General features: G+C 36.1%; 1 protein-coding gene and 1 non-coding gene across 2 annotated transcripts in view; both read right to left on the bottom strand.

Moving 5' to 3' along the window:
- Positions 1 to 1,369: 1,369 nt before the first annotated feature.
- Positions 1,370 to 1,474, bottom strand: LOC130872346 (U6 spliceosomal RNA). The gene has a single exon (XR_009056947.1). It is a non-coding gene; the product is annotated as a U6 spliceosomal RNA (small nuclear RNA).
- Positions 1,475 to 12,767: 11,293 nt separating this feature from the next.
- The window catches only part of Cip2a (cellular inhibitor of PP2A), a 31,125-nt gene continuing 27,940 nt past the window's right edge, over positions 12,768 to 15,952 (bottom strand). Inside the window, exons 18-21 of the mRNA XM_057765279.1 lie at positions 15,689 to 15,802; positions 15,387 to 15,469; positions 14,291 to 14,430; positions 12,768 to 13,443 (exon numbers count right to left, since the gene is read on the bottom strand). Coding sequence (XP_057621262.1) covers positions 13,273 to 13,443; positions 14,291 to 14,430; positions 15,387 to 15,469; positions 15,689 to 15,802 — 508 coding nt within the window. The 3' untranslated portion in view covers positions 12,768 to 13,272. The remainder of the gene's footprint in view (positions 13,444 to 14,290; positions 14,431 to 15,386; positions 15,470 to 15,688; positions 15,803 to 15,952) is intronic.

The raw sequence follows: 15,952 nt of genomic DNA, 5'->3' as shown, positions 1-15,952 counted from the left end.
GTAGAAGGAAGGTACTCTGATGATAGCTATGCAATACTGATCTGAGTATAGCAGAATAGCATTAAGAGTCATTTTATTGCTATATTCTTTTAGCAGAACAGTAGTATTTGGTTTTACCTTAGGTCCCTAGATTCTTAATCACCCAAGCACTGTCAGATGAATTCCATCTCATGGAGTGGAATCAAATCAGATACTGGTTGGTTGTGCCCACAAGTCTGTCACCATTGCTATAACATATACTTCAGGCAGGCCACTACTGCATATCAAAGGATTGTAGCTAGTTGGTCTTTACAAATATTTTGCTTGTGTGCAGAGTACATTTCACACAGAGGTGAAGGCTTTATGTAGGTACTGGCTTGATTTATCCATGTTCAATGAGTTTGTATAGGCGTTGTCTTATCATCACTGTTAGTTTCCAAAGAGCAACCTATAGTCTTGGACATAGCCTGGGATGTCGTTGGTCAAGAACTAAGTTAGATGTAATCCATTACTAGCAATGAAGCTTCATTTGGTAACAAAAGATGTTCAGTTGAGGCTCTGTCATCTCCATTATTTGGTAACTTCATTTAGATCACCATCATATATGTGTATATTTTTAGGAAGCATCTATTGCTTTTAGGTTTCCAAACTACCTTTCAAATGGTCAATAACTTCAGCTTTCTATGACTATATTATTTAACTTGTTCCCTGTCTTCCCCACTTGATCTTCCACTTCCAGTACCCACGCTCAGTTCATTCTATCTATTCTACTTCTCTTCCATATGGAGAACTACCTGTATTGATTACTGATATCTTTATAGGATACAAGGTTGGTAAAAATCTCCCATTCTGTACACTGTCCCTTTGAATGATAGTGTGCTTTTCAATTTCATGATGTATTATTTATTAATTACTGATCTTAAGAATTGTGCTAACAGTGTTCTCTTCAGAAAAATCTTTTCCTACTGGGCAGCAGTGACACACGCCTTTAATTCCAACACTCGGGAGGCAGAGGCAGGTGGATCTCTGTGAGTTTGAGGCTAACCTGGTCTACAAGAGCTAGTTCCAGTTCCAAAACAGGCTCCAAAGCTACAGAGAAACCCTGTCTTGAAAAACCAAAGAAAAAAAAAAGAAAATCTTTTCCTGTGCCAATGAGATCAAAGTTAGTTCTCACTTTTTTTTTTTTTTTTTTTTGGTTTTTTGAGATAGGGTTTCTCTGTAGCTTTTATTTTTTTGAAAGTTTGATATTTTTATTCAGAAAAGTGATTCAACTGAAGGAGGAGTTTTGAGAGGAAACCCCAAATCTTTTACTGAGCAATTCTGTGTAGTCCAAGGTTTATAATCCCGATGAGATTCTTCCATCTGAAGCTATTCATGCGTTCAGGTATTTAAATATATGGAACACTTCATGAATTTGCATATCATCCTTGTGCATGGGCCATGCTAATCTTCTCTGTACTGTTCCAATTTAGTGTATGTGCCGCCTAAGCGAGCAATTCTCTGTAGCTTTTGAAGCCTGTCCTGGAACTAGCTCTTGTAGACTAGGTTGGCCTCAAACTCAGAGATCCGCCTGCCTCTGCCTCACAAGTGCTGATTAAAGACATGTGCCACCATCTGGCCTCTCTTTCTTTCTTTCTTTCTTTCTTTCTTTCTTTCTTTCTTTCTTTCTTTCTTTCTTTCTTTCTTTCTTTCTTAATATAACCAGGGTTTCAGTACTCATCTTTTATTTTGATTTCAAGCATGTTAAAATAAATAAGCAAATATTAATATAGCCAGGGTTTCAGCTATTACTAATATTTATTGGGAACATTGACTTTGGAAAAACCATTTAAAATTTTAGACTTCAATGCTTCCAGAACTATAGTGGGAGGGATAAATTGTAATACATCTGCATAGAGGAGTTTTATTATCACCTTAGACGTTTCGCTAAGAAGTTTTACTTATTGACATTATTGTTCTGTTTAAAACAAATTCTATTAAAGTATCTTCCATTTCTAACACTGAACGCCATTTCAGGTTCCATCGTTATGTTTCAGAATGTAGATTAGCAGGCTATCATGTCACTGTATAGAAGACCTAAGTGAACTTAACAAGAGAATACTTTGCCTGATAGTTCCCTTTACTGGGCTCTCACCTTCTACATTTTTTGATATAATAAGAATGCAACTTCATGACTTTAAAAAATGTTGATAGCCACGTGCTGTAATTAATGCTCACTTTCTTTTCTATCAGGTTCAGTACATCTAGTTTTATGTTGAGGTCTTGGATCCATTGGAGTTAAAGTTTGTACAGGGTGATCAAGTATGTAACTTCTATATACAGCCATTCAGTTCAAACAGCATTTGTCAATGACGCTTTTTCCAAGATGTTTCTGGCTTCTTCATAAAAAAACAAAAAACAAAAAACAAAACAAAACAGGCGTCTACAAGTGTGTGAATTCTTCTGGGTCTTTAGTACATCCCATTGTGGATCTGTTTTGTGCCAATACCATGTTGCTTCCTATAGCTCTGAAATTGGGGACAGTGATATCTAGGCAGTTCTTTTATTATTCAGAATTGTTTTAGCTACACTGGGTTTGTGTTTCCATATGAAATGGAAAATTTTTATTTCGAAATCTGTTGTCTTAAATTTGGATGGGAATTACAGTTAACCTATAGATTGCTTTTTTTTTTTTTTTTTTTTTTTTTTTGGTTTTTCAAGACAGGGTTTCTCTGTAGCTTTGGTTCCTGTCCTGGAACTAGCTGGCCTCGAACTCCCAGAGATCCGCCTGCCTCTGCCCGCCGAGTGCTGGGATTAAAGGCGTGCACCACCACCGACCGGCTATAGATTGCTTTTTGAGATGATGGTCATTCTTACTATATTAATTCTACCAGTCCATGAGCATCAGAAAACTTTCCATCTTCTGATAGCTTCAATTTCTTTCTTCCATGTCTTAAAGTTTTTATTGTACAAGTCTTTCTATTGCTTGTTTACCCCATAACATTTTATGTTATATGAGGCTATCATAAAATGTGTTGTTTCCCCAGTTTCCCTAGGAAAGCTATTGATTTTTCTGAGTTAATTTTGTACCCAGGTAATTTCCCCAAAGTGTTTATCTGCTGTAAAAGTTGCCTGGTGGATGTTCTTGGGTCACTTATGTCACTATCATATCAATGACAAGTAAAGATACTTTAACTTGTTCCTTTTCAGTGTGGATCCCCTAAATCTCAAGTTGTCTTATGCTCTAGCCAAGACTACAATTACTATATTGGATAGGTATGGAGTGAACAACCTCACTTTCTTCCTGATTTAGTGGAATTGCTTTGAGTTTCTATTTATGTTGATTTTGGCTATAGGCTTGCTGTAAAAACTGCCTTAATTATGTTGAGATTTATCCCTTTTATGCCTAATCTCTTCAGGACTTTTATCACAAGACTGTCTTCTATTTTGCCAAAGGCACTTTTAACATTTAATGAAATGATCAAGTGGTTTTGCCTTTCAGCTTATGTGGAGTATTGCATTCATCTATTTACACATGTTGAACCATCCCTCTATCTCTGGCATAAAGCATACTTGTTTGTGGTGGATGATCACTTTGGCATATTTTTGGATTTAGTTGGCAAACATTTTATTGAGACTTTTTACATCTATGCCCATAAGGAACTTGTTCTGTAATTTTGTTTGCCTTGGTATCAAGGGTAATTGTGTCTTCAAAGAACTGGACAATGTTGTTTGTTTCTATTTTGTGGAATAATTTATTGGCATTGAGTTTTCCTTCTAGCACCTTCTATGTGATTGGATCTGTAAACAGACAGTGCTTAAACTTCATTTTATAATGAAATGTCATAGTTTTTAAAAAGATTGATCTTTTTGCTGGGTACAATAGGCTGGGCTGACATCTGCGGTCTCTAGGCCAACAGTGTATCTGTCCAGGCCCTTTTTGCTTTTAGTCTTCTTTGAGAAGTCAGATGTTATTTTAATACATCATTCTCCGGCCTTTGCCCCTTGCAGCTTTTAATATTTTTGTCTTGTCTATTTAGTATTTTGATTATGTCCTAAAGGGACCTTTTCTTGTCTGGTCTAATTGGTGTTCTGTATCCTTTTTCTACCCAGATAAGCATCTCCTACTAAGGGAAAATTTCTTCTATGATTGTATATTTTGCCTTTGATCTGGGTTTCTGTCCTCTCCTCTATTCCTAATATTCTTAGATTTGGTCTTTTCAGTGTTCCAAATTTCCAGATTGTGCCAAGAGTTTGTAAAACTTAACATTTTCTTTGACCTAGGTATCCCATTTCTTGTATCATGTCTTCATTCTTTGACATTCTCCTCCATCTCTTGTGTACTGTTGGTGAGGCTTGCCTTTGTTCAAGTTCCTAAATTTTTCATTTCCATATTTCACTTTATCTGTCTTCCTTATTGTTCCTATTCCTGGTGTGGGAGGTCCTTTTGCCTGTGTTACTTTTATTGGTTAATGAATAAAGAAACTGCCTTGGTCTTGTTAATAGGGCAGAACTTAGGTAGGTGGGAAAAACTGTACTGAATGCTGGGAGAAGAAAGGCAGAAAGAGCTGCCATGGAGCTGCTTCCAGTCAGACATGCCAGAACTTTACTGGTAAGCCACGTACACATGGTGATACACAGATTAATGGAAATGGGTTAAACTAAGATGTAAGAGTTAGTCAATAAGAAGTTAGAGCTAATGGGCCAAGCAGTGATTTAATGAATACAGTTTCTGCGTGATTATTTCAGAAATAAGCTAGTTTAGCAGCCAGGACTAACAAGCAGCCCCCTCCTTCTACAATTTCCAGCTTCAAGCTGTGAACTGTTATTCATTTACTTCTACTGCTTATTTGTACATTCCTAGTTTTTAAGGGATTTATTCATTTCTTCATTAAGGACCTTTATTATCTTCATAAAGGCTATTTTTAAGGTCTTTTTCTTGTACTTCAGCTATGTTGCAATTCTCAGGACCTACTGTGGTAGGGTTAGTTTGCTCCAGTGAAGACATATTGCCCTGGATATTGTTTTTATGCTGGAATTAGCCATCTGAGTTTGGGACTATTGTAATTCTAGGGACTTATATCTGTTCTTGCCTTTCTTTGTTGGGTGAGTGTTTTTTTTTTTTTTTTTTTTTTTCTTATTTTCTGTTGCCTTTCTAGGTTGTTAGGAGAGTGTGCTGACTGTGCTTTTTGGGAGGGAATTCTTCTGGGATACTGCTAGATGTAGATATGGGAATTTCAGATAAAAATGTGTTTATAGGTATTAGAACCTGACACTTAGAAATTGAGATCAATTTGGAAGAGCACTTAGGAAGTCCACAGGAGGGAGGAAAGCAGGGTGTTCCACCAAGATCTACTAAGTTCCTTGGAGTCTTAGTTGAGGTTCTTATTGCTGTGAAGAGACACCATGACCACTACAACCTTTATAAAGGAAAGCATTTAGTTGGGCCTGGTTTAAGTTCAGATGTTTAGTCCACTGTCACTATAGTGGGAGCCATGGCAGGATGCAGGCAGACATGGTGCTGAAGGGGTAGCTGAGAGTTCTACATCTGGAGGACAGTGAGAAGGGCCAGTGAACCACTATGCCTAGTTGGAGCTTCTGAAACCTCAAAGCCCACCACCTCTGACACACTCTACAACAAGGTCACATATCCTAGTACTCCCTATGGGCCCATGAGGGCCACTTTTATTGAAACCACCACATTCCACTTGATGGCCCACAAAAGCTTGTAGTCATATAATAATTCAAGATGCATTTAGTCCAACTTAAAAAGTCCCCAGTTCATAACACTCTCAAATTTGTTTCAGAGTTCAACATCTCTTCTCAGATTCATGCAATCCCTTAACTATAATCCCCTGAAAACTCAAAATGAAAACGCAGATCACATAATTCCAACATATAATGGCACAGCATATACATTATCACACCAAAATGTAGGAAAGGGAGCATAGTGAGGAAATACTGAACCAAAGCAAGACCAAAACCCAGCTGGACAAACTCCAAACTCTCCATCTCCATGCCTGATGTCAAAGTGCTCTTCAGATCTCCAACTCCTTTCAGCTTTGTTGACTGCAACACACTTGCTTTCCTTTAATCTCTTTTCACAACTTTGAAATTTAGCTCGGTGGGATCTTGACACGAGGTCACCATTTCCTTTATTCCATTTAGAATCAGGCTTTTCTTTAATCTGTTGATCTTTTTGAACACAGGACTTAGCTCCATTATACTCCCTGGTGCCACTGTCTCCTTTAACTATACATTTTGCATTTCTCCATTAGACATCTGCATAAGATTACCCACTAATAACCACAAGATACAGTGAACATCAGTCCGTGTTGAAATTTCTTCTGCAAATGGAATCAATACAACACTCTTCAATTTAGCTTCAGTTAGTTTTTTTTTTTGGACAAGGACAGAAAGCAGTCACATTCTTCACCAAAATATTTAAGAATTTTCTCTAGTTGATTCTTCTCTGAAACTTCTTGAGCTGAGCCCCTAGAGTTCAAAACACCCTTAGCACCACCATCTTCCATGCTTCTATTACTATAGTCTATTAAATCCAATTAAAGTGGCCAATTACCAAAGTACCACATTCCTCTGAACAAAAGCATGGTCATGCCTATCACAGGAACACCCATTCCCTGGTATCAACTTCTTAGTTACAATTTTTATTGCTGTGAAGAGACACCATGACCACTGCAAATTTCATAAAGGAAAGCATTTAATTGGGGCTAGCTTAAAGTTCAAAGGTTTAGTCCACTGTCATCATGGCAATAATGGCAGGACACAGGCAGACAAGGTGCTAGAGAAGTGGCTTACAATTTTACAACTGGATTGTCAAACAGCAGGAAAAGCCAGTAAACCAACAGGCCTAACATAAGCTTCTGAAACCCTAAAGTCTGTACCCAGTGATATGCTTCATCCAACAAACCATACCTGTAGGAGGAACGGGCTGCATCCTGCCGCCCAACTAGCTTAGCCCCCGAAATAACCACACAGAAATTGTATTAATTAAATTACTGCCTGGTACATTATATCTAGCCTCTTCTTGGCCAACTCTCACATCTTGATCTAACCCATTTCTACTAATCTGTGTTCACCACGAGGTCGTGGCTTACCGGGAAAGATTTTAACCAGCTTCAGTCTCAGGCAGGAGCTTCATGGCGTCTGCCACTCTGGCCTTCTTCCCAGAATTCTGTTCTGTCTTCCCCGCCTACCCGAGACCTGCCCAATCAACTAGGCCAAGGCAGTTTCTTTAATAACCAATGAAAGCAACACAAATACAGAAGGACCTCCTACATCATTTTCCCTTTTCTGTTTAAACAAAAAGGAAGGCTTTAACATAGTAAAATTACATATAACAGGTAAAAAGCAAGAACTACAATTACAAATTTAGATCTATTTTATCTTTTATCATAACAAAGGAAAACTATAACTATCAATTCTTCAACTCTATCAGACTTCAGAAGGATATAATATTACCTAAGTAAACAGGAAGTACATTGTAAGCAACTTCCAAAACTCTAGAAATGACAGACTTCTCACTGCCTAGACACTCACCCAAAGTTCCTCTGTACCGTTGGGGCATCCATCTTCAGCCTACAGGCCCACAGTATCCAGCAGACATTTCCATGAAGCAGGAAATTTTAAAGACAGCTCAGCCACTTTTATTCTGTATCCTGCAGAATGTCTCACAGACTCTTTTATGTGTCAGGAACCCTGTAGGATCATCTCACCTTTTGGCAAGTCATCTATCTCTCTGTGAATTCTTTATGTTCAGTTTATGCATCGGTCCAGGAAAGATGCTGCCTGAAATGATCAAGCCTCACAGGATACTCCAATCAGGACTTGATCATAACTCTAAATTTTCTTTAGGTCTCCATAAGATTATCAGCGCCCCCAACCAGCTGGAAGTAGCCTGGAATACTATGCCCACATTCCCCCAAAATGGATTGTGGATATTTTCCTTTGTTTAAAAAAAGAAGGGGAAGTGGTGCGGGAGAATTGTCTATATTCTGTTAATCATGTTTTAAATAAATGCTGATTGGCCAGGCAGGAAGTATAGTCAGGTCAACCAGACAGAAAGTAGAGGTGAGGCAATGAGAACAGGAGAATTCTAGAAAGGAGGAAGTCCATTCCTCCCTAGTCCTGCACAGACCACTCAAGCAGGATGTGACCTACCTGGCTGAAAAAGATACCGAGCCATGTGGCTAATATAGATAAGAATAATGGGTTAATATAAGTTACAAGAGTTAACAAGAAGCCTGAGCTAATGGGCCAATCAGTTTATAACTTATGGAGACCCCTGTCTGATTTTCTTTGGGACTAAATGGCTGGGGGACTGGGTGGGACAGAAACCCTAACAAGCAGGCCCTCATGTTACAGAATGGCACCCATGCCTTCATGTTACACATACCTAGTCCAGCATGGTCACAACTCATAATAGTGCCAGTCCTTACAGGCCTATGAGGCCATTTTTATTCAAACCACCACACTTGGGAATGGGGCAGAGAGGAAAAGCCACAACAGGCAGCCTACTACAGAGTAGGGAGGGATAAGACTGGGGGATGGATTTGGAAGAGAGGAGGAAGAGTCAAGGTCTGAAGCTCACCTACCTGCTTTACTTGCTTTCCTCTAGCAAGTTTGGATGGCAGGCACTCAGAGAATGTCTACTGGAGTTGTGGGGTGCTTTCCTGGCTAGTCATCTTGAACATTCTTCTTTTCTTCCTTCTTAAGACAGGGTTTCTCGGTGAAACAGTCCTGGCTGTCCTGGAACTCATTCTGTAGACCAGGATGGCCTCAACTCACAGAAATCCACCTATCTCTATCTCCCTAGTGTTGGGATTTAAGACACATGCTATCACTGCCTGGTTGTTTTCAGCATTCTTAACATCCATTATTTATTTTTTTTCAAATATAGTACACAAAGCTCAAACTCCTGGTTTGTAACAATGTACCTATATACTCACTATCTCTCAACTTATGAACATGCTATGCTAATTGCAAAACTGTTAGGTACTTCAATTTTCCAAATATAAATGATATAATTAACTGACATTTATGGTATATACATTTATGGTATTATAAAAATGTTCAATTTCTGCCATTTAAAATAAAGGAAAAATTGGTAACTGTCAGTTTAATAATTGATTTAGCTAAGAAGTAGAAACAAAAGGTTTAATGATGGCTTAAGTCATAAACAATCCCACACCAGTTTGGAATTATGATTAATAGGGTGCTATTTATTTAAAGGGGAAAAAACTTACAGATCACCATCCCAGACAACAGCCCTCTGCGCAATTAGGAAGAAGTCTAGTCGCTGGAACCGGAACAGGAAGTAAAGAGAGCGAGGAGGGAAGTAGTCGCTTTTTTAAAGGGAAAGAGACCATGCCCCAATGGGCTGGTATCTCAGCGGCTATTGGCTGGAGGAGTGGAAGGACCTCCCGCAACAGTTTAATCTAAATATATAAAAATTGTAAGAGAAGAAAAGTATTGGCTGACTCTGGCTACAACAGTTCTTACTCCCTGTGGTGGTTTGAAAGAAATGGCCCCCTCAGGAACTGCAACTATTAGGAGGTGTGGCTTTGTTGAAATAGGTATGGTCTTAGAAATGTGTGGGGTGGGCTTTGAGGTCCTATGCTCAAGTTTCACCCAGCAATACAATTCACTTCCTGTTGTCTGTGGATCAAGATGGAGACCAGCTCCTTTTCCAGGATCATGTCTACCTGCATGCCACCATGATGATAATGGACTAAACCTCTGAAACTATATGCCAATCCCAATTAAATGTTTTCCTTTATAAGAGTTACTGTGGCCATGGTATCTTTTCACAGCAATAGAAACACTAAGATGCTCACAAACCCACAAGTCACATTATAATAAAATACTCTGCATCATTACAAGCAAATAAATATATTGATGGCAGCTGAAGCTTTTCCATTTACCTACTTAAAGCTAATATTGTAATACCGCATAGGTATTAATTATTTACATATAGGCAACATACACTGTCAACTATAGCATAAAAGATAATGTGATGAACGGTGCTATGGAGAAGCAAGATTTACTTTCTGTTTATCAGTGGTCTCAACCTGTGAGCTGTGACCACTTCGGGGTGGTGTCAAAAAGCCCTTTTGTAGTGGTCACCTAAGACCACCTGAAAACACAGATAATTACATTTTGATTCACAACAGTAGCAAAATAATTCTATGGTTGGGGGTCACCACAACATGTGGAACTGTATTAAAGGGCTGCAGCATTAGAAAGTTGAGAAACACTGCTATATATTGTGTTACAATATTAACTTTTACATGGAGGATGAAATTAAAAGAACTTAATGTCCAACAGATTTAAGAAGGCAGTTCTAGTTACATAATATCTATAAGTCATATATTTTATATGTAAATTCACAAAAGCAAAAGACACAATCTAGCAGGACAAGAGAAAATACAAAAATTAATTAGCAGATATTAGTAAACAAAACATCATAAGATGAAGATTTTCAATGATTTCTTAGTAGGTAAATTCAATATTTAATAGCAAATCACTGACAGTTTTCATTAATAGGGTTTACTAGAACCCAGCTAGAGATATTTACTTATGTACTGTCCAAGGCTGCTTTTGTGTTACAATAGCAGAGTTTAATAGTTATGAGTATGACCTTATGTCTTCCACAGCCTAAAATAACAAATGTAATTAATGATGGTATCTCCTTCCAATCTTCAGATAGTGTTTATGACATTATAACCCAAGAGCACTAATCTGATTTCTTTGTAAGATACAGCAATACCTTTCCATCTTTCTAGCCTCATATTAAATTAATAAAGTTAGAATAAACTTTAATCAGTTGAAAGAACATTATTTATTCAAGCAGTAAGTATAAATTGTACAAGGAAATATAATAGTGTGTATTTTAGAAAACTTATACCCCCCAAAATTTAAGCAGATGAGATACTAGTGATAAATTTCTTAAGTTTGTTCTTTTCTTTTGAGACATGGTATACAGATACTAATCATCTCTAAATTTTCACCTATGTTAAAATAGTGTGAAACTATCTAAAAATTTTTAGAAAAAAATGTATTTAGATATAAACTTTTGCTTTTAAAATCTGAGGTACATAGAACCAGAAACAAAAATCAATCAAACAAAAGATACAAGCAAAAAAGTACCCAATATACTAAGTGTTGAAAAGAACAATAAGAATGATAAGAAATGTGCTACAAGAAACAAAAGAAAGTGATGAAAGATGCTTTTCTTTCAGAGAGGAAAGACTGAAATGACTTCACTTTGAGAAATGCTACTAGTAATATATTAGAGTATAGTAGTCCTCACCCACCTAAAGAAATATTCTAAAACTCTCACAGATGACCTGAATTGGAGGTAGTACTGAGTTCTAATGTATTATAATTCTTCATATAATACATATTAGAAAATTTAAATAACTTCTGTTCTACTAAACCCCATGGTTTCATCTTTATGTAAACCAAGACCTCACTGTGCAGCTCAAATGAACCTGAACTTGGGATCCACCTGACTGTGCTTTCAAAGAGAGTTGTAGGCACACACTGTTATACCAAGCTACAAAATTTAATTTATAAATTAGGTACTTCAAGGGAATAACAATTGATAATAATTAAAAATGGTAATTATAAAAAGATGCTATAATGGGTTAATTATATTCTTAATATCAAAATATTATTGTACTTATTCTACTTCCTTTAATTATACTAGATAATAGTTATATCCAAAATGACAAGGTTTTGCATATGTGGGGCCATATTATTAAGTACTATATAATAAGGGTTAGTTGAATACAGCATTATAATATCCAAGAACATGATTTGATAACTGAGTTACCTAGTAAGTGGCCAATTGCAGGTGGACTATGCAGTTGAAACATGATGGATAAAGAGATGATTCTTGACCCATAATAGAGCAAAAAATATTAAGATTTCACCAACTCAGAATCATGTGCAATTTAAAACTTAGGCATTATGATTTCTACTTTTTCAGATAAAAGTTTAGCAAAGTAACTGAAACTACAGTACCGACCTAAAATGGTTTCTTAAGCATATTACACTTATTACCATTTGAAAAGTGCTAAAAAAATTCCTTTGTATGATTGAAATATCTAAACAGGGATACTTAACTTTTGCTTTAAAAGTCAATGGCTCATTAAAAATATTTATATATTAGATGTGTATACTATAAGAAATAACATGTATGACTGTAGCTAGAACAAAAATTCAGTTACTCTTGAAAGCAAAAATGAATTTGTCAACATACCACATCTTAAGGAGAAAACACATCTGGATATAGCAGGTCACACCTATCATTCCAGTCCTTGGGAGGCCGAGGCAGGAGATCATCATGGGCTCAAGTCAAGATCAGCATGAACTCCATAGTAAATTCAAGATCAGTTTGCATTAGAGAAAAACGTCATCTCAAAAGGCAAACAACAACAAAATTAAAAATAATAGCAAAGAATAAAACGGAAATTGAGTGGGTTAAATATACCTTAGGTATATGAGATGTCAAGGGGAAAAAAGCAACAAAGAAAAAGACAAATAAAAGAACTGAAAAAAGTTGCAAATAATTCTACAAATTATTAATTTTAAGAGACTAAGTAATCATTTAACACAATGGATACTACCCAATTTTTAAACATTATTTCTGATAACTACTGCATCTGTTTTCAAATTTAGAGTTTAGGCCTTACATTATTTTATTTTAAATGCAGTAATACAAACTCCTTTCAATCTATTATTTTCTGTTAACTTTAGAGAGAAATTAACTTAGTATCAGACCATTTCTCCTTTTAACTAATTGATCTTAACTGATCATCTTCAAGACTGTTCTATCAAGAAAGCTTAATTTAACAAATACATTACTTTGTCATCATCACAAAGTCAGTGACAAAGCGTATTTATTATGACAGTACTAAAAGAAGACACTGTAGCCCTTGTAGTCTGTGTGTCTACTCAAACGTGTTAATACAATAAAGAGAGTGCTTAAAAGCACATTTATGAAAGTGTACTCATGGTAGATATGAAATAACCCATGACTATGATCAGAAATAAGAATACCTAAGACATGTAAGAGCAAACATTAGAGAAACCAAAATACAAAAATCTAAAAAAAATTAATATTCCAAAGATCAAATAAAACAAGGGTCAAATTAGGATTTTTACTAAGTTAGTAGGTAGTAAGCAAATGATAACTATTTTGGAGTCACAATTTCTCCACTGACTGCCACCTCCAATATATAAACACATCAAAAGTATACATTTGCCAATTCATCAAAGCCACAATATTTATATACTGAGATTCACAGTTTCTGGGCTTATTTTTCCTCCACTTAAACTGTGGATCATTGCTATCATGTGAGAGTGCTTGTTCAACTCGTCTTGCTGAAGTTTCACCAAAGATTCTTTCTCTTCCAAACGACCTTCTAATTGAGCCTTCTGCACTTCTAGGGAGGAAGCCTAAGGAGTGAGGAAGAAATGACAAGAAATAGAGAGTAAATAGGCCAGAACGTTTCTCATCTGAGAAATACAAGGAGTAGATTAAAATTGACAATATATATTATTTCAATTATATGTAACTCCAATTCCTCCTTGGTAAGTTACAAGTGTTAATATTTGATATTTATATTTGTTAGAGAAAATAATCAACAGAACAATTTTAGGAGTTCTTTGCAAATTATAAGGCTCTAAAGAAATATAAATTCCTTACTACTCGTATAAGTAAAGACAGAGCTACCAACCTAAAGCTACTTGCGTGCCACGTGAAGACCTAGAACCCCTTTTTATGTTCTCTATACACTTAAAAGCTGTAGTATGTACTTAAGAAATCTATAATGACTTTAAATTACTAAAGAACAACATTAATCTATTGTGGTGGTTTGAATGTAAATGGACTCTATAGACATACTGGGAGCAGCATCACTAGGAGGTGTGGCCTTGTTGGAGTAGGTCTGGCTGTGTTTGCAGAAGTGTGTCACTGGGTTGGGCTTTGACATCGGAGATGCTCAAACCAGGCCCAGTGTCTCATTTTCTATTTCTCCAGCACCATGTCTACCTGTGTCCTGCCATACTTCATACCATGATGAAAATGAACTAAACCTCTGAACTGTAGGCCAGCCCCAATTAAATGCCTTTTTTTTTGTAAGAGTCTATTCACAGCAATAGAAATCCTAAGACATCTACACATGCTCATTCTATTCAAAACCTATTTTTCTTTCTTTCTTTCTTTCTTTCTTTCTTTCTTTCTTTTTTTTTTTTTTTTTTTTTTTTTTTTTATTTTCCTGCAAGGAAAACGGAAGGGTCTTACCTTAATACTCAATTCTTTTCTTATTTGTTCTGTTCTGCTTAATTCTTTCCTAAGGATATCAATGGTTTCCTGCTTATCTTCTTTTTCCTTTAGTAAAACATTAATCATTTCTTCTTGGGACTTTGCTTTTTTATGCAAATCTAAAAACAAACAGTCATGCACTTAAGTATTTACTACTAAAAGGAAAAGAAAGATGAGAAAGGTAATCAAATAGTTTGTTGGAAATATGTTTATATAAAATTTACTGACTTAAAAAAATATCTCAAGAGAGGGCGAGATGGCTCAGAAGGTAAACTTGCTTACCATCACCTGAATTAAACCCTGGAACCTACCACACGGGCAATGCCTATCCTCTATAAAACAGATGTAAAGAGTAAAACAAAAATAACCCAAATTCTTCCTTTTTACCAGTATTCTACATAAAATAGCAAGTCTTTATGTCTTTCCCCACTTCCTGTTTTAAACAAGCATTGTGAGAAGAGGATGGGGGTGGGGACACACAAAATGAGGACAGGATGGAGGCATGACGGAACATGAAAAGCTTAAAGGGTTACCAAAAAATGGGGATCAAAAAATATGGCAAATCAAGCAGGCTTGGTCTCTGTGTACTAAAAAAGGTGAGTTAAAACAGCAATGGTCATTTCACAGATTACAGCACTTAGAGACTAATAACTCTAAAGTTACCCAACACTGCCACCTGCTGTTATGATAAAAATTTTATTTTAAAAAGGGCTATTACTGATAATCTCTAAAATGGAAGGAAAAGACCATATTTTCTACTTGATCAAATGAATGAAAATGCTCCAACGAAAGTTCAAAGAAAGGAGAAGTTGTTTAGGAAGTAATTTGAAAAATAATGAAATTGGGGTTCAGCAGTTTGGAGTAGGTACTGCTTTTGCTGAAAATCAGTTTAACCAAGACATCTTCCATGGCCACTTGCACTCATGTGCATATGACCCAGTTAACGATACACACACACAAAGAATAATAAAACAGTATCTTTAAAACAAGGGAAGTAGTTAAAACAACCAATGCTGATTATCTTCCAAAACAAAATGGGCTGAAAACAGATAGTGTGTCAAACAAAGCCACTTACTTGATAATTTACATTCTCTGTCTGCTAATTGGCTCTGGACTTCTTTTCTCTGTTCTTCTGTTTCCATTAACTGAGCAATAGTTCTAAAGTTACAAAAGAAAAGTGAATAAAATTATTTGTAATATTTTATCCTCTAAAATATTACATAAAACTTTTAATTACTTATAAGTATGACAAATTTATACTATAATCTGAAAGAAGAGGTCTACTAGCTATCAATAAAAACCAATAATCTGTGTAGAAAGAGAATCATTGCATTTCCAAAATAACAAACAATTAGAATATAGAATTAGAGATTTTACCTTTCATTTTGCTGCTTGAGTGACTCATTCAGCTTTTTCACTGTCTCAATCTGTTTACTCAGGGACTCACACGTAGTCTGTAAGTCGGCATTCTTCTTTTCAGTAGTCTCATTTCTAAGAATACAAGGAAATGTGTTAGTGTCTTCACGGAGGAAAGCAGCATAAGTACCTGGAAATGCTCATCAAGATTATCAATCATAATGCTCCTTAACTACACAATTTAACTAAAGAGCTCATTGCATGGCACAGTAAACAATATTCAAT

Source organism: Chionomys nivalis, chromosome 3 (assembly GCF_950005125.1).
Source record: "Chionomys nivalis chromosome 3, mChiNiv1.1, whole genome shotgun sequence".
Taxonomy (NCBI): Eukaryota; Metazoa; Chordata; class Mammalia; order Rodentia; family Cricetidae; genus Chionomys; species Chionomys nivalis.
Note: the sequence above shows the minus strand (reverse complement) of the source record. Positions and strands in the feature narration are given on the sequence as shown.